General features: G+C 44.9%; 1 protein-coding gene across 1 annotated transcript in view; it reads left to right on the top strand.

Moving 5' to 3' along the window:
• Window positions 1-12,628: 12,628 nt before the first annotated feature.
• The window catches only part of DOCK11 (dedicator of cytokinesis 11), a 192,502-nt gene continuing 185,621 nt past the window's right edge, over window positions 12,629-19,509 (top strand). Inside the window, exon 1 of the mRNA XM_081081274.1 lies at window positions 12,629-12,853. Coding sequence (XP_080937400.1) covers window positions 12,752-12,853 — 102 coding nt within the window. The 5' untranslated portion in view covers window positions 12,629-12,751. The remainder of the gene's footprint in view (window positions 12,854-19,509) is intronic.

The raw sequence follows: 19,509 nt of genomic DNA on the forward strand, positions 1-19,509 counted from the left end.
TTTCTATTGAGCTAAAATTCTATAACATACAGTTAATCCTTTTGTGTGTGTGTGTTATTCCTCACCCGAGGATATCTTCCCATTGATTTTTTTTTTTAGAGAGAATGGAAAGGAGGGGGAGAGACAGAGAGAAGCATCAATGTGAAAGAGACACATCGATTGGTTGTCTCCCGCCTGAGCCCCAACCAGGGCGGGGGATAGAGCCTACAATCCAGTTATGTGCCCTTGACTGGAATCAAACCCAGGACCCTTCAGTCCATGGGCTGATGCTCTAACCACTGAGACAAACAGGCTAGGGCTATAGTTAATTATTTTTAAATTTTAAAAATTAATTGTGCTAAAAACACATAATATACAATTTGCCCTTTTAACCATTTTTTTTTTCATGATTTCATTTTTTAATGTTTTCACTGATTTTTAGAGAAAGAAGAAGGGTGAGGGAGAGGGAGAGAGAAACACCAATGAGAGAAACACTGATGGTCTGCCTTCCGAAGGCCCCCTACCAGGGATGGAGCCCACAACCCAGGCATGTGTCCTGACTGGGAATCGAACCAGTGACCTCTTGGTTCATGGGTTAATGCTCAATCACTGAGCCACACTAGCCAGGTATCTCTTAACCATTTTTTAAAAATATATTTTTATTGATTTCAGAGAAGAAGGAAGAGGGAGAGAGAGATAGAAACATTCATGATGAGAGAGAATCATGGATCGGCTGCCTCTTGCAAGTCCACCACTGGGGATCGTGCCCACAACCTGGGCATGTGCCCTGACCGGAATTGAACCTGGGACCTTTCAATTAGCAGGCTGATGCTCTATCCAATGAGCCAAACCGGCTAGGGCCTCTTAACCATTTTAAGTGTACTGTTCAGTAGAGTTCACGATATTTACATTGTCAGATAACAGATTTCTAGAACATTTTCATCTAGCAAAATTGAAATTCTATACTCATAGAACAACTACCCATTTCCTCCTACCCCTCCTCCCCCTGGCAAAAATTTATGTTTTTTGTTCCCATAATTTTGACAACTCTAGATATCTCATATATGTGGAATCATATTGTAGTTGTCCTTGTCATTGGCTTATTTCACTCAGCATGATGTCCTCAAGGTTCATAGATGTTGTAGCAGTGTTAGGATTTCCTTCCATTGAAAGCTTGAATAATATACCCTGGCTGGTGTGGCTCAGTTGATTGGGCACTGTTCTGTGGGCGCAATCCCCTGTAGGGGGCATGCAGGAGGCAGCTGATCGATGTTGCACTGTCACATTGATGTTTCTTTCTTCCTCCCACTCCCTCTCTCTCTAAAAATAAAATCAATAAAAATATTTTTAAAATAAAAGTTTGAATAGTATTATACAGTTAATAATTTTAAATGTACAATTTAGTGCTTTCAAAATGCTGTGCAACCATTACCTCTCTCTAGTTTCAAACATGTTTTTAAAATATATGTTATTGATTTTTAGAAAGAAGAAAGAAGAGGGGTAGAGAGATGAAAACATCAATGAAAGAGAAACATTGATCAGCTGCCTCTTGCATGCCCCCTACTGGGAATTGAGCCCGTAACCAGGGCATGTGCCCTGACCAGGAATCAAACCATGACCTCCCAGTTCATGGGCTGACACTCAACCACTGAGCAATACCAGCTGGGCTCAAACATTTTTCATCATCCCAGAAGAACAGCCTATACCCATTAACTAATTACTCTATTTTCCCTTCTGCCAACTCCTGGCAACCAGTAACCTGCTTTCTGTCTCTATGGATTTGCCTTTTCTGGGTACTTCATATAAATGAATCATACAAAATGTGACCTTTTGTGTTTGGCTTCTTTCACTTAATATAATGTTTTCAAGAATCATCCAAGCTGTAACATGTATCAGCAATTCACTCCTTTTTATGGCTGAAAATATTTCATCATATGGCTATACTACAATTTATTTAGCTATTCATCTACTGATGGACACTTGGGTTGTTTTCACCTTTTGGCTATCCTACTATATAAAAAGCCAGGGCCATCACGACCAAAACAACCAGATGGGTGACCAAACAGCAGTCTGTGTGGGGTGACCAGGCCGGCAGGGGGGTTAGTGAGGGATGACTAAATGACTGAAGAGCAGGCTCCATGGGACGACCAGGCTGGCAGGCGGGGCAGTAAGGGGTTACCAGGCCGGCGGGGGTAGGGGGTAGTTAGAGGTGATCAGGTCAGCAGACAGAGGTGGTTAGGGGTAATCAAGCTGGCAGGGGGGCAGTTAGGGGCGATCAGGCAGGCAGGCAGGTGAGCAGTTAGGAACCAGTGGTCCCGGATTGTGAGAGTGATGTCTGACTGCTGGTTTAGGCCCGATCCCAGAGGGGTCCTGGATTGGAGAGGGTGCAGGCTGGGCTGAGGGGACTACACCTCCCCCGCCCGCCCCCCCCCCACACGAATTTCATGCACCGGGCTTCTAGTTAGGAATAATGCTGCTATAAACATTCATGTACAAGTGTCTATATGGACACATACTTTTACTTCTCTTAGATATATACCTAGGATTAGAATTACTTGATCATATGATAATTCTATGTTTAACTTTTAAAAAATATATTTTATTGATTTTTACAGAGAAAGGGAGAGGGATAGAGAGTTAGAAACATCAATGAGAGAGAAACATTGATCAGCTGCCTCCTGCACAACCCCTACAGGGGATTAAGCCTGCAACCAAGGTACATGCCCTTGACCGGAATCAAACCTGGGACCCTTCAGTCCACAGGCCAATGCTCTATCCACTGAGCCAAACCAGTTAGGGGTAACTTTTAAAAAAATGTATTTTTATTGGTTTTAGAGAGCGAGGGAGAGGAAGAAATAGAAACATTGATGTGAGAGACAAACATCAATCCACTGCCTCCTGCATGCACCCCGACTGGGGATTGAGGCATAACCCGGCATGTACCCTGACCAGGATTGAAACCAGTGACATATCAGTGCACCAACGACGCTCAACCAACTGAGCCACACCAGCCAGGGCTATTTTTAATTTTTTGAGAAATCACCAAAATGTTTTTTCCACACCATTTTTCATTCCCATCAGCAATTTATGAAGATTCCAATTTTTGCACTTTCTCTCTCTCTCTCTCTCTCTCTCTCTCTCTCTCTCTCTCTCTCTCTCTCTCTCCTCTATCCTCCCTCTCTTCCCAGCCAGGGCTATTTTTAACTTTTTGAGGAATCTCCAAAATGTTTTTTCTCCATAGCAGCTGCACCATTTTTCATTCCCATCAGCAATGTATGAAGATTCCAAATTCTGCACATACCCTTCTTCCTCTCTCTCTCTCTCTCTCTCTCTCTCTCTCTCTCTCTCTCTCTCTCTCTCTCTCTCTCTCCTCTCTCTTTCCTCCTCTGCTTTTGATTATAGCCATCCTAGTGGGTGGGAAGTAGTATCTCATTGTGGTTTTGATTTGCATTTCTTTAAAGACCAATAATGTTGAGCATCTTTTCATGTTCTAGTTGGCCATTTGTATGTCTTTGCAGAAATGTCTATTCAAGTCCTTTGCCCATTTTTAAGTTGGGTTGTTACAAGACTTCTTTATATATTCTGGATACTAAATTTTTATTGGATATATAATTTGCAAATATTTCCCCATTCTGTGGGTTATCTCTTGATAATGCACTTTGATGCATAAAAGTTTTTAGAATTTTGATGAAGTCTTATTTATCTGTTTTTTCTTTGGAGGATCCTGGTGTCAAATCTAAGAATCCACTGTCAAAACTTCTCAATTGCCAAACTGAAGTTTTTACAAATGAAATGACATGATGTTGCCCTAGCTGGTTTGGCTCAGTGGATAGAGCGTCGACCTGCAGACAGAAGGGTCCAAGGTTTGATTCCGGTCAAGGGCACATGCCCGGGTTGCAGGCTTGATCCCCATTAGGGGACATGCAGGAGGCAGCCAATCAATGATTCTCTCTCATTATTGATGTTTCTATCTCTCTCTCCCTCTCCCTTCTTTTCTAAAATCAATAAAAATATACATAAACAAACAAACAAAAACCTTCAATTTGCATCTCAAACCTATAAAGACCTTTTTAACATAACCTTCATACTATGATCAAATCTAATAAAATTAACAATTATTCCTTAATATCATTTAATATCTAATCTATATCCAAATATCCTTATTGTTTCAAATTTCTCTCATGTTAACTGTAAACCTTCTCATAGGCCCTAATCATGTAGGTTGTTACACTACTGTTAGTTTTCCAAGGGTGGTCAGATAGCAGAAGTTATCATAGTACCTGGCACATAATAGGAACTCAAAAAACTTTCACTCTCCTCCTTTCCCCTTAGTATGCCATCCAATTTTCATTGCATTTATTACCATTAGGCCCTAAGTTTGGCATCAGTAGATGCAAAGTCCTTTTTATTCAATAAATGTTTATTGCACAACTACTAGGTGTCAGACTAGGTGCTTCCTCTGGCCTGTGACATGGCCCCATCTTTTAGGTGGTTTCTTTTTCCATGTCTGAATTAAACCTAGTCTTCCCTCTTGTACAATGAAGCAGTTTGAACTGGAATCTAGTCACCAGGTAATTTGTAAAGTTTGCTGCAACTCTAAGTGTATGCGCTCCTTATCCTTGCCCTCTGATCCTAGTCCCTGAAATTTCCTGGATGCAACCTATCTGTTCGCAAGGCTCCTGAAAGTCTGCCTTTGCTCTTTTCAACTCTGTTCCAAAGATAGCTTCCAGTCAACTTGCTCAGCACCAAGTCCTCATTTTCTTTCCCCAGCCTAGACCGTTTGGTGTTTTTATGAGTTTCCCACTGGGGAATATACAGTTACAAGTAACACCTAGTGCTTCCTACAGTATTTGAAATACTAAAGACACCCACATTGTTAATTTTATTAGATTTGATCAGAGACATATCCTTAGCCTCCTGCAGGGGAAAGGATCAACCGTAAATCCACAAACACTTTATGGGTACAGAATTTGTGTGTGTGTGTGGCTTTAATTTTTTTCAAATATATTTTTATTGATTTCAGAGATGAAGGGAGAATTAGAGAAAAATAGAAACATCAGTGATGAGAGAGAATCATTGATAGGCTGCCTCCTGCACGCCCCCTACTGGGGGTCAAGCCTGCAACCCGGGCATGTGCCCTTGACTGGAATGGAACCTGGGACCTTTCAGTCCGCAGGCTGACGCTCTATCCACTGAGACAAACCAGCAAGGGCTGGGTACAGAATTTTTATTACACTCTTGGAAGGAGGTGAATTTGGAAAAAGTTAAAAAAAAGAGGGTGAGCTGAAACCGGTTTGGCTCAGTGGATAGAGCATCGGCCTGCGGACTGAAAGGTCCCAGGTTCAATTCCAGTCAAGGGCATGTACCTGGGTTGCGGGCACATCCCCAGTAGGAGATGTGCAGGAGGCAGCTGATCGATGTTTCTCTTTCATCGATGTTTCTAACTCTCTATCTCTCTCCCTTCCTCTCTGTAAAAAATCAATAAAATATATTTTAAAAAAAAAAGAGGGTGAAAATTTCAGCTTTGTCTGGGAAATAAGAAAATTCTCAACATTCAAAATGGTGCAATTGGCTGTTAATATATATTCCATAAGGTTTATATTATTTTAAATGTCTTATCATTGCAATAGGGCTTTTAACTTTTTTTAAAAAAATATATTTTATTGATTTTTTACAAAGAGGAAGGGAGAGAGATAGAGAGTCAGAAACATCAATGAGAGAGAAACATTGATCAGCCGCCTCCTGCACACCCCCCACTGGGGATGTGCCCGCAACCAAGGCACATGCCGTTGACCGGAATCGAACTTGGGACCCTTCAGTCCGCAGGCCGATGTTCTATCCACTGAGCAAACCAGCTTCAGCTTTTTTTTTTTTTAAATAACTTTTAGAAATACTCATGTATTGTATCCAATCTGACACCATTACTATAAATTCATGGATGATGGGTCCACCTATATATCTAAAATAGAGGGATATGCAAATTATCCAGGACGCATCACATCACGACCGTTCACAGAGTGGGTGGGGCTGCAGGGCCGCAGGGTGGGACTCCAGGTATAGCACCATTTCGTCCTGCCCAGGCAGGCTCCCCTGCGCCCCACAGCCGAATCCCGATGCCCACCCAGGCTTTACTAAACTTTACTGGAGCTGCTCCCCACACCCCCACCCCCTGCCCCAGGACCACGCTGCCCACAGCAGGGCGCCCCGGCAGCCTCCTGACAGGCAGGCAGCTGGGGAGAGCCCAGTGAGGTGGGGCTGCAGGGAGACATGGAGGGGCAGGATGGCTGGAGCCAAGTTCCCAGGGGTCTGAGGAGAGCGCCTGACAGGAGCCCGGACTGCAAAGAAGGAAGAGGAAGCGACCATGGGGAGCTCTTCCAATCCCCCTGCACAGACACCCTGCCCCAGCCCCTGCACCCCCGGGGGGGACAGACAGACCAGGTACCCCAGCCCCCACACCCCTGGAGGAACAGGGAGGCTAATAGGATGGGGAGAAGACCCAACCTGGGGGGTAGCTGCAGCCCTCACCTCCGACTCCCAATCTCTTCCCCCCACCACCACCCCCGTCATGGGAGCCCACAACAATAACACACCAGGACAACCCGTCAGCACCCCTGAGGCACCCAGGGCCCGTGGCCCACCGCTGCCGGGCCCCTCTGCTGGGGCCAAGCATGCCTCTCCTCCCTACAACTCCAGACCTAGGTGGAGGCAGGCCTGAGAGGCCCCCCAGTGTCAGACCCTTCCACCCCCCCCCCCAGCAGCAGCACAGTCTACGCAAAGAAAGCGTGCTGCAACCTCACTGGGGGGCGGCAAAACCTGCCCTCCTAGCCAGCCTGGCTCTGCCCTGGCCCGGCCCCCACCCCACTCCAGGAGATTGGAGCCCTGCCCTGAGCACATACAGCTGCGAAACAGCTACGTACACTTTAAAGAATAGTGCCAAGTGGGGAGGTTTGGCAGTTACTCCCCCTTTGGCCTCGCTGCCCCCTAGCGCCCCACCCCCCGCCCCCCCCCCACCCCCGCGCCACCACCACCTCCAGGGAAGACCACTGCTATAGGGCTGCTGGCCAGAGCCCGCCCCTCCGAGGCCTGCGGAACCCTCTGCAAAGCTTTGATAGCTACAGTCCCAGGAAACAATCATGCCCTCCTCCCCTAATCAGCACCTGCTACCTGCCAGGGTACCCATGGGCTTAAAAATAACAATCCCTTCCCATTTAGACATCACTTACTTGGTGAAACATTTCTAGGTTTATTAGCTCAGAACCTCCTCATGACAACCCAGTGAGGTAGTCAGAGAAGAGATTACAATTCCCATGGTATATGCATATGTATTCAGAAATGAAGCTCAAGAGAGGAAAAGTGTCAAGCCCACTGGTTCCCAAGGTGCAGCACACGCCCCACGGGGGGGGGGGGGCAATTTGATTTTAAGTGGGGGCAATTCAAGAATCAGTTAACAGTGAATTTTTTGCATTTCTTATGGTTCTAGGGCAGTGATGGCGAACTTATGAACTCATTTTTTGGTTGATTTTTCTTTGTTAAATGGCATTTAAATATATAAAAATAAATATCAAAAATATAAGTCTTTGTTTTACTATGGTTGCAAATATCAAAAAATTTCTATATGTGACACGGCACCAGAGTTAAGTTAGGGTTTTTCAAAATGCTGACACGCCGAGCTCAAAAGGTTCGCCATCACTGTTCTAGAGGGCCTCATCTACAGAGTATCCTATATAATAAAAGGCTAATATGCAAATGACCAAATGGTGGAATGACTGGTCACTATAATGCACACTCACCACCAGGGGGCAGACACTAAATGCAGGAGCTGCCCCCTGGTGGTCAGTGCACTCCCACAGGGGGAGTGCTGCTCAGCCAGAAGCCAGGCTCACGGCTGGCTAGCACAGTGGCAGTGGTGGGAGCCTCTCCCGCCCCCGTGGCAATGCTAAGAATATCCAACTGACGGCTTAGGCCCACTAAGCCGTCAGTCGGACATCCCCCCAGGGCTCCCAGACTTCGAGAGGGCACAGGCCATGCTGAGGGCCCCCCCGCCCCAAGTGCATGAATTTCGTGCACCAGGCCTCTAGTAATGAGATAAAGTGAGATGGAGTTTCTCTCAGGGCCAGTCATGCTACCCGACACTATATGGTGTATTGGAAAGAGAACTAGAAAACCTGTTTTCTATTTCTGGCTTTGCCAACTACAATGTGACTTAACTTTCTCAGTTTTTTCATCTGTAAAATGGGAAAAATAGTCTTGGCTCTACCTATCTCTCAAGATTGTTTTGAGGATTGAAAGAGATAATGAATATCAATGTGCTTGGAGACTATACAGCTGTCCAAAATTACAGTTTGCTCCTTATAAGCTTATCTTATCCAAGTAACTATAAATAGATTCTCTTTGGAAAAGCCTCACATGATAAATTTGTATATTTTAATTAATTATTGAGTGACTCATAGGTGCTGAGCCTTTTGTTCTGGGTCTGTCCTGTCCAACCACTACTAGCCACATATGGCCATTGAGCACATAAAATGTGGCTTGTGCAACTGAGGAATTGAAATTGTAATTTCAATTAATTTAGATTTAAGTTTAAAAACTGATGTGCAATACAGTTACTGGCAAACTTTTAAACAAGTTGGACATATGAATCACCATTTCAACCAAAAGGAAATCTAAATACAGATCATGGATTTCTGATGAAAGACTTACTACAGAAAAATTTTTAAAGTTGACATTAATAATTTTTATATTGATTTCATGTTGAAATGATAGTATTTTTGGTCTATTGGGTGAAAGAAAATATACTATTAAAATTAGCCTTGACCGGTGTGGCTCAGGTGGTTGAGCGTCATCTGATGTGCCAAAAGGTCCTAGTCAGAGCACACACCTAGATTTTGAGCGCGATCCCAGGTAGAGCACATGCAGGAGACAGCTGATCTATGTTTCTCTCTTGCCTCAATGTTTTTTTCTATCTCTCCATCTCCCTTCCTTTCTCTCTAAAATCAATAAAAAACATATTAAAAAATTTAATTTCACTGGTTTCTTTTTACTGAATTTTTACAGGGCTACTGATAAATTTTAAAAAAATTACATATGTGGCTCACATTATATTTCTATTGGAGCTTTTCTCATGTAAGTACATACATATATACCTCATTCTTTTTAAATAGCTGTATGTTAAATCATGTATGTTCATTTATTCATTAATTCACTCCACAAATATTTTTGAGCACCCACTATGTCTAGGGATTAAGGGTAAAGCAGTCCCTTATCGATGGGCATAATTTAGGGTGTTTCTAATACTTTGCTATTATGTTGATACAATGAGCATATCTTTGTAAGCTTCTCAGTTCATATGTGAGAGTTTTTCTTTGGCATTGATTCAAAGAGCTCAATGGCATTTCTAATACTTGAATCTCATGTTCAATTAGGATAGTGTTCACATGACAGGTAAATTTGTGTTAGGATCAGATATTTATTTAACAAATGTGTAAAATAAACCACCCAATAAAATGCCCTATTGGAAGCTGCACAATTGCCCCTACAATTTCCCTTTATATGTGTACATAGTTATGTTCAAATTCTTCTACTCATCCTCAAGGTCCAGCTTAAATGCCCCCTCCTTTCAAGAAGCCTCCATAGACCCTAATTGGATGTGATCTCTCATGTGCCTCTTTACCTCAAATATGGCCCTTATCACAGACTACCTTGAGTCAGAAATAAATCCTCTACTAGACTTTCATTTTCCTGAATGGACAGTGTCTTTAATTCATCCTGCATTCTCACTCAGTGTATAGCACAATGTAATTAAACAGAAGCTCTAAAGCGAAAAAGTGCAACCTACATTTTCAGGAATGAGAATGGAGCCTGCACAATGACCAGATGGTGTTTGCACACCGTCAGTGTGACATATGCTTCCTATGGCTCACAAGGCTCTGCAGAAATTGTCATCTTCTTCAACTCTATACCACTCCCCTTCCTTCAGTGCTCCAGCCACAATGGCCCTTTTTCTGGCTTTGAACACACTAAGTCTGCTCTCATCCCCAACTGTCATCCTTCTGCCTGGAGTGCTCTACCTCCTGATTTCTGCTGGCTTCTTTCCCTTCAATATTCAGCTCGATTTTTACCTCTTCAAAGAGGCCTTCCTTGACCATCTATTCTGAATTTGGTCCCCAACTCCAATTACTCTCTATTATGTCACTTTAATTCTCCACATAGAATTTATCTGTCTGAAATTAACATGTTCATTTGCTTGCACTAGAATGTAAGCTCCACCAGGAGAGGGACCTTGTCTGTCTTGTTCAACCTTTTGTACTTTCAATGGCTACAATAGAGTCTGTAGTAGTAAGGATGCTTTTGGCTGAAAGTAAGAAAATATTCACTGAAAAATTGCATAACCAAAAGGGTTTACTTGTATCCCATAGAAAGGAACTCGGTGGTAGGCAGTGCTAAGATAGGTTCAACAGTTCAGTGCTATCCAGATTCTGGATCTCTGCAATGATCTTGGTCTTCCCTTGTGGTTGCAAAATGGCCACCAAGGGTAGATGCATCACAAGAAAATATCTCTCTCAAAAAGGAGGAGTAGATGTCTCTTTGCCCATCCCTTTTTGTCAAGGTGGAAGGACTTTCTCAAGAGCACTCCTCCCACACTTCCTTTTTATATTCCATTTGGCTCAAATTGAGTCTGTGTCAAGACTATCCCACTAGTAAACAGAGTGAGATTTATCATGATTTTTTAAACCAGTCATAATTCATCACCTGGACCTGGGCCAACCTTCCTTAAGCCCTGTGGCTCTGTCCTATACCTGAAGCAAGAAAAAATTGTTATGGCTATCATGGAGGTAATCAACAGTGTGGGCCATGCAGGCATTCAAGGAATGGAGGGTATGAATTCATGCTGATACACCTACATTCAACAATTAACAAATTACACACACACACACACACACACACACAGTGTGCAAAGCAAAGACTGCTGATACAAGGCTTCTGCCCTTCTGCCTTTAGAGTCACAGGGCCTCCAAGATCCTCCATCTATGCTTTATCAAGACTAATATGAAGCCCTAGCTGGTTTGAATCAGTGGATAGAGTGTCGGCCTTTGGACTGAAGGGTTAGGGTTCGATTCTGGTCAAGGGCACATGCCTGGGTTGCTGGCTTGATCCCCGGTGGGGGGCATGCAGGAGGCAGCCAATCAATGATTCTCATCATTGATGTTTCTCTCTCTCTCCCTTTCTCTCTGAAATATATACATATATACATACATATATATATACATATATATATATATATATATATATATATATATATATATATATAGAGAGAGAGAGAGAGAGAGAGAGAGAGAGAGAGAGAGAGAGAGACTAATATGAAGACTGCTGAAATAGACTTGCTGCTAAGAGACTTGTTCTTTGCTAGGTTCCCAGAAACCATTAACCATGTCCTTTTTTCACAACAAAGTTCCTTATGAAGGTGTGACTGCTTGGTCTTTGAAGTTGGGAAAAATGCCCTCTGGCAGTTGTAAGAATTCTCTTAGAAGGTCTGCATGGTTCCTCAGAAACTATGGGCCAGTTTGAAACTCTCCACAAATGAAGTAACCAGACAGAAACTGCTAGATCAGTGGAGCCTCTCTCTCTTTGCACTTGGGGAGGTTTTACAGGGTCACTAGTACCTCAAGGTTCCCATTCTTATTTTTGCCTTAAGCATGTTTGTCTTACAACTAGTTAGAAAATGTCCTTTGATTCTTGGAAAACAATTTTTGGAAGGTGAAGACGATAAGGAAAGGAATAGGAAATGGAGAGGTGATGGCAGGGCACATGGAAAAGCTTCTAGAAGACTGGTAGTCCTCCAGAGCCCAGGCAATGGCCTTCCCAATGCCACCCTCACCACATCCCTGGTGAGCAGTTACTGCTGAACTAGACAACCTGCCTTAGGCTCAGTCTTCACCACCACCTCTCCAGCCCTGGTGGTGGTGTTGGTGGGGTCTGCCACAGCAAGTTTCCAGTTCTCACCGCTCTCTAAGGAGGTGGCCTCCGTGAAGGAGGATCAATTAAGAAATACGTCGTGGGAGGGGTGAGGATCCAGGCTAGCCACTCGGGCCAGAAAACCACTCTCCCTTCTTCCACAGGAGTGCGACCCCTCCCTGGCGGAGCACACAATAGGCGGCAGCTCCACGTTGTTTTCGAAATCGAGGCCGCCTGCGCCCGGGAGCTTGCCGGGTGGGGAGGACGCAAAGGTCCACAGCCCTTCTCGGGCACTGCAGCCTCTGGGGCGGCAAAGGAACTCTGGGGTAGCGCACGCCCCACACTAGGAGACCTTCTCCACCCTCCCCCCCGCCCCAATACCACCAGCACACACGCAAAAAAAGCAGCAGCCAGACCTTCCCTCCCGGATGCGGCTGCACCAGCAACAGCGTCTGCGGGCGGAGCCCGAGCGGTTGCCACTTCCCCCCTCTTCCCTCGTGACCTCGCCCCCCCCCCAGGTCTTCCCCCCCCTCCATCCACACACCCTTTCTCCCAGACACGCCCTCCTCCTTGAGCAGGTCGCGCGCAGGGCTTGATTTCTCTAGGGGAGGGAGTGGCCGCCGCTGCCTTGGGGCTGGATGGCGAGCGAGCGCGGGAGGGAAGGAGGGGACGGGGGAGGAGCCGGGGGAGGGAGGGAGGGGCGGCGGGCGCCGCGCTGCGATGTGGCCGGCCGGCCCGCGGGTAAACAGGGAGCAGCAGCGGCTGCGGCCGGCCCGGCCCGGGGCACTGAGCACACCCGCCGAGACCTGCGCCCGTGGCCATGGCCGAAGTGCGCAAATTCACCAAGCGGCTCAGCAAGCCCGGCACGGCGGCTGAGCTTCGGCAGAGCGTGTCGGAGGCCGTACGCGGCTCCGTGGTGCTGGTGAGTGGCCGGGGCACGGGGCGTCTGGGGGGACGCGCTTCGGGCCGGAGCGACGGCGTGGCTGCCCGCGTGCGGGGGCTGGGACCGAGAAGGCGCTCCGGGCGGCTCCTCCTGCTCCCGCGCTCCCCATCTCTGGTTCTGTAAGTTTGCGCACCGGCCGCCTCTGGCCAGGGTCGGAGTCCTGGGAGCCCGCTGACAGCTCCGCGGCTGCCGTGCGCGGCGAGGGTGTGCGCCCGGTTGGACTCTGGCGGGCTATCGGGGGCTCGGAACCGGGGTCCGGGCCCGGGGTGTGAGCTGGGGAGCGGACCCCTCGCTGTCCTAGCCCCGCCACAAAGAACCGGGAATCAGGCGCTAAGAGATCCCGATTCCCGCCTGCCGTCACCTGAGGCAGCCTAGGCAGAGGGATGCGTTGAATGTTTTGCACTTACACACTAGCGCTCGCGCGCGAACACACACACACACACGCACACACACCATGAATACAAAAAAAAAAAAAAAAGAACCCCACCCAAAACGCCCTGAGCGTCCGAGCTCTGGCGGGCGATGAGAACAGAGGAAGCAGAGCGACTTCCTCCTGCTACTGGGGAGAAAGGGTGGTGGTGGGTGTTGAAGGGGTGCTTCTGCCGCTGCAGCCGCGGAGGGTGGGGATTGGGAACAACGGGGTTCCAGAGCTGGTGGGCGTGGGGTCGGCCGCTTCAGGGCGAGGTGTCCCCTGGGGCCCAGGAGATGGGGGGCTGTGAGGGTTTGGGGGAAGATGGGGAACTTCACAGCTTTTCCTTGTAATTTTTCAGTTCAGGTGTGGCGAAGCTGGGGTGAGAGCCCCACTGCTTAGGCCTGGGGGGATGGAGATTTGAAATCGCGCCGACCCCCTGGGAACCTCCCATCACATCCTCAGCCTCATCCGGATTGTCTGACTCTGGAGAAAGATCATGGGTGCTAAGGGGCACTTGCTGCTCCTCCAGTTTTCTAGACACTGGTCGCTAATTTCCTGGACTAGGGTGCAAGCCCTCAATAAGCAATCGGACTGGTTAACGAGCGTTTTTGTTACTTTGGCTTTGTTTGTTTGTTTGTTTGCTGTTCTATTTCCCCGCCATCCTCTCTACCTTACAGCGTATCATCTGCTGTGTTTAAATTTCATAGAGTGGGCTCTTTTTGTTAAAACAACTTATCATCGAAAGGGAACTTCACAGCTTTTCCTTGTAATTTTTCTGTTGATCTTGTAGAATCAGCGATAAAACCAACATTAAAGGGAGGCCAGGGGCCTGATCCCAACAGTGGAGAAAGTTGACATTAGTGGGAGTTCTGGAGGAGGATCAAAGGTAAAATATGTACCTTTGAGATAATGATCTGATCCCTAATAGCTACAACTGTGCAAAGCCAAGTGACTTTAAAGAAATCTCTCTATCTGGCTGAACCCTTGGAAGTTTAATCCTGCTGTTTAGCAGAGCAAAACCCAGACCTTTAATGTTTTTTTAAATGGACTTGGCTTATTGTATATCTCACTGATTTTAGAATGAGGTCCTGTTGGGTCAGATTAGAACCTAGATTGTCATCAGCCAGTTAAGAGAGGAAGGCAAGCTGTGTGTAGGGCATTTATACCAGGGCTTTCTCTTCCGTAATTGTTAACAAGTGATTCAATCAGTCTAGCACAAGAAATGCTTTCCTAAATTCAGGAAGAAAAGAAAACCTTGCTTGAGCAGGGGTGGCCGGCTTAGCACATCACGTGAAGGGAGCCTGTGAAGTGGACACATGGTCTCAAGAGAATAAATGGGACTCAGCAAATCTCCACTGGGATTTGACCAGCATTTGACCTGCCACCCTCAGCAGCAAAAAGTTAACCTTAGCATTCTTGCTCAGGTTTTTAAAAGAATTTTGTGTAGCACAGGTGCAGTTGCCCCTTCTTAACCATTGACTCTGTGGCAAAGCTGGAAAAACTGTTAGTGGGAGGAGAGTCTTCTGGGAGACAGTGCCTGTGTAGCTTATTGGAACAGAGGCCATAGATTTTTACCAGGCAAGGCACAGGAGTGATATTTATTACTACTCTGGTGTGTGACCCACATTGAGATTTGGGCGGCGGGGGAGAACAGATTCTAGGAACCTCAATCAACCAAATCTATCGAACCTCTATCATTGTGCAAGACATAATGCCTGATGCCCTATAATTATAAGTGAATGTGGATGAATTTTTCTCCATTTATTTTTATTAATTCCAACCGGGGTTGGATCTGTCTGTGTGCATGTGTTTGTCAAAAGAACATCCAGAATATGTATTCAAGTCACTTTTTGATTATTCATAGTAACTTAGTGAATGTTGTTTTCAAGCAGTTCAATCAGTTAAGAAATAAGGAAATGGTCTTAAATGGAGTGTACTCTCCTAAATGGCTCTCTTTCTTGGCCCCTGCTTTTTTGACACAAAGAGCTGATAACTAAAGTTAGCAAAGTCACGGTGGCCAGAGAGCCAGTGCACCACGGTACAGCTGTCTCCATAACTTCTGATTCCTTTCCGATATAAGCCCTAAAGTGTTTATTAGGGATATCTGAAGTTGGGCATACACTTGCTGCTGTAAACCCATGGCACTCCTGTTGTTAGGACTTCAGTATGGAGTCATTCTCACAGCAGTTGAAGCTTTCCTCTGGTGTATCTCTCACTAGAACTTTGAAAACCCACCAAGCTGAACAAATATACAGTGCTTCCTGTTTAGGTGGTGGGTTTTTTGTTTTGTTTTTTATTTTATTTTTTTACAATCATACCCTTGTAGGTATATTGCTAACATCATTCCGTTTTGCTCACTGTTTGAAAAATTCAGAAGGCATGGGCTATATATAGTATGTAGTCGTGTATTCAGACCTTCATTCAGTTAGTAGTACTTTCAGGAATCTGTTAGCTGTATAATGAAATACACAGAGAGACACTGTTTCGTTGCTGCATTTTCCTGTAAGTTTAGCATTTTTATGAAGGCCAGTTTTAACCCAGGGAAATGGGTAATTACAGAATTGAACATTGGCAGAGATTTCTCAAGGGAGGCTTGGGAAGAATATTATAACTTGAGAATGTATGTGATTAACTGAGAAGTGTTTACATATATACATGTTTTCAATGCAGACTTTTTAATGCTGTTTTTGTTATAATTCAGGATATAGCTATTTGTATCTGGGGGAACAAAGGCATTTGATAAACCTGTTGTATTCTGGCTCCTTAAGAGGAGTCATTGTGCCTGGGAAAGTTACCTACTGGGTGTTTAAATACTGTTTGCTTGCTGCTGCTGAATTTACCCTCAATTCTTTGTGTGCCAGAGGATCAGGAAAGAGTTGCTAGATATTACGGTTGTAGCCCCTTGAGGCAAGGGTAATGCGTGCAGTATCTCCTGGCTAGCATCAGCCCGATTTCATATAATAACTCCAGTAGAGAAAAGCTCCCCCAAAGCTGAGAATGGCTGAAAAGATTCTGCAGCTGCTGACTCCCCCCACCAGGCACACACTACCTTTGCATGCAATGTTTGTTAAGTTGGAATTTAGGGAAGGCCTGAAGAGGACTTGGGGAGCTCCTCTGCTCCATCATCCCCGGGGGAATTTGCTGAAAGTACTTAATATAGGACAAAAGAACTGACAATGGGGAATAAAGCCAGTTTCATTGGGCTTCTTGGCCACGCGTTTCCAATTCAGAGACTTAGCCAGGATCTGAATGAACTGAGAGTCAGGAAAGTTAACCTCACTGTTGGCTCCTAAATATGGCTCCTCACCACGCATGTGGGCTTTTCCAGGTTAGGAGAGCCTGAGGCAAGTCACTCCTGGAGGGTCTTTCCAAAAGCCCAGGGCTGAGTTTACTGTGAAACCAGAGAGGCCTCCTCACTCAACCCTCTTTGAAGCACCAAGTGTTAGAATTTGTTTTTTAAGATGAACATGTTAAATTCTCCAGATTGATTCTTTTCCTATTCTAATATTCAGTAAGCCTTCTTTTTGAAACGTTTATTGTTTCATTACATAATGCATGTGTGTTATAGAAGAGTTAGAAAACTGGAAAAGAATAACCATCAGAATCTCATCACTCAGGGAACTCAATATTCTAACATATGTATACATGTCTGTCTCCCCTGTGTGTAGGAAAAAATGGATTGAATAAGTATATTATATAAACTTTAAAATACTTTTTTTTCACTTACCAATATCTTCTGAATATTTCTTCACACCAATGACTGCCAAACTTCCACTATGTGTGTACAGTAGGTAATCATCCTTTACTGTTTGATATTTTGGTAATTTCTAATTTTGTGGGGTTATAAACCTGAGCTGTCTAGTACAGTAACTACTAGCCACATTTAAATTTAAATTAATTTAAAAAATAAAAATTCACTCCTAAATTGTACTTGCCACCGTTCAAGTGCTCAGTTGCCACATGCATGTGGCTAGTGGCCACTACATAGGATGGCAGACAGAGAACATTCCCATCATTATAGAAAGTTCCTTTGGACAGCACTGGTATAAACATGAATTGAATGAACATCTTTGAGTAGGCATTGTCAAACTTGTTAGATTGTCCCTTTCAAATAAACTTCTAGCATTGGAATTGCTTGTGCAGACATTAGACAATTTTTTAGTGTTAAAAATTCCTCTAAACACACTCTTAAATTGCTCTGCAGAAAGTTGTTGCTATTTACTCTTTTCACCAACAGAATATATGTGTTCATTTCCCCTCTCCCATGCCAACACTGGTTATCAATATTTTTTAACCTGTGTAATCTGATAGGAGATAAGTGGTACATCACAGTTCTAATTTGCATTTCTTTGAGAACTCTTGAAGTTGAACAGTTTTTTGTATGTTGATTAGCCATTTGTGTTTCTCATTTTGAGGGTTTGAATCTTCTTACAGACTTATTTCCTTGTTTGTCATTCTTGCAAAAAACGGTCTCCACCCCCCACGATTCTGTTTGGTTTGGGGTGGGACCAGGCATCTGTGTTTTTAAAAACTGGTGAGTCTGATGTGCACAGAAATGGTGTTGTGGCCCATTGCCCACTCAAGGCAGGAATGTCCCTTATGTGCATCCCTGACAGAATTATTGTTTGGCTTCTCCTTAAATACTCTTGCCTTTTAGAGGGTTATGTTAGAAAAGGTTCTTGAGCTGGAACTTACTCTGAAGTTCCATCACGGGCTAGGCCTAGCTCTGTTGTTTGCAGCTATGCAGAATATGTTTGCTTCCTCTTTTACATGACAACCCTTTAAATATTTGGAGGCAGCCACCGTGTCATATTTATTTATTTATTTTTTAAACCTCACCCAAGGATATTTTTTTCCATTGATTTTTTTTTTTTTAGAGAGAGTGGGAGGGAGGGAGAGAGGGGGAGAGAGAGACACACATCAAATGGCTGTCCCATTTGGGGCCAACCGGGGCCTGGGGCCTTCCAGGGCCGGGGATTGAACCTACAACGGAGGTACATGCCCTTGGCTGAGACTTGAACTGAAGACCCGCTGGTCAGCAGGCCAACGCTCTAACCACTGAGAAAAATTGGCCAAGGCCACCATGTCATTTCTAAATTTACTCTTTAAAAAGAGCCTTCAGCTGAAACCGGTTTGGTTCAGTGGATAGAGCGTCGGCTTGCGGACTGAAAGGTCCCAGGTTCGATTACGGTCAAGGGCATGTATCTGGGTTGCGGGCACATCCCCAGTGGGAGATGTGCAGGAGGCAGCTGATCAATGTTTCTAACTCTCTATCTCTCTCCCTTCCTCTCTGTAAAAAATGAATAAAATATATTTAAAAAAAAAGAGCCTTCATTTATTTCCTTTATTCTGCACATTACTTGGTTTCAGGATTCTTCACCATCCTGGTCAGCCTGTTTGGGTTCTTTTCCAAGGTCTCAGTTTCCAACTTAAAATGTGGGAGAAAGAGTACAGGCCCAAGAGTCAGACCTGGGTTTGAATATGACCTATAACCTGCTTGCATTGTGAACTGAAGCAAATAACCAGATCTCATTTTTCTCATCTGTGAAATGGGGATATATAGTACAAACCTATGGAGTTCTTGTGAGGATTAGTGTATGGAAAGTGTCTGATATATAAGTAAAGCATAAAGGTTAAAAAAAGAGAGATCTGGAGGGGGAGAAATGTATTCTGGAAGGGGGGAAGGGGAAAATATTTCCCACGCATTCTAGATATGAGTCATGAAGTCAGAAACTGTGTATCCATCTCTGTTCCCAGTGCCTCACTCCCCTCCACCCCCTGCCTGGAATGCAGTAGGTACTCAGTGGAAAATGTACTGGCAAAAATATGTAAGATGGACCGGATGTTAGGTGTCTGGAGGCCAGGTAACTAGTTAAAATATGTAGTTCCAGAGACAGATATAACAAAGGCTTTAACTGAGGTAGTGAGAATGGAGATAAGGGGAAAAGTGTAAGAGGTATTTCAGTGATAAAATCAACAGGATTTGGTAACTCTTGAAGGGGGAGTAAGAGGGAGGAGGAAGAAGTGGGAGGAAGAGAGAGGTAAGGGAGGAGGTGGAGTCAAGATGACTTTGAGGTTTCTCAGCTTTGGTGAACTGGAGGAAAAGCATGTTTGGTGCTAGGGGAAGGGAAAAGAAAGTGAGCCACCTCAACTTGAGAGTGTTGTCAGCACAAAGCCAGGTTTCATCTAAGCAAGGTGGTGGAGAGAACATTCCAGGCTGAGC

The sequence above is a fragment of the Myotis nattereri genome, assembly GCF_964212035.1.
Source record: "Myotis nattereri genome assembly, chromosome: X".
Classification (NCBI taxonomy): Eukaryota; Metazoa; Chordata; class Mammalia; order Chiroptera; family Vespertilionidae; genus Myotis; species Myotis nattereri.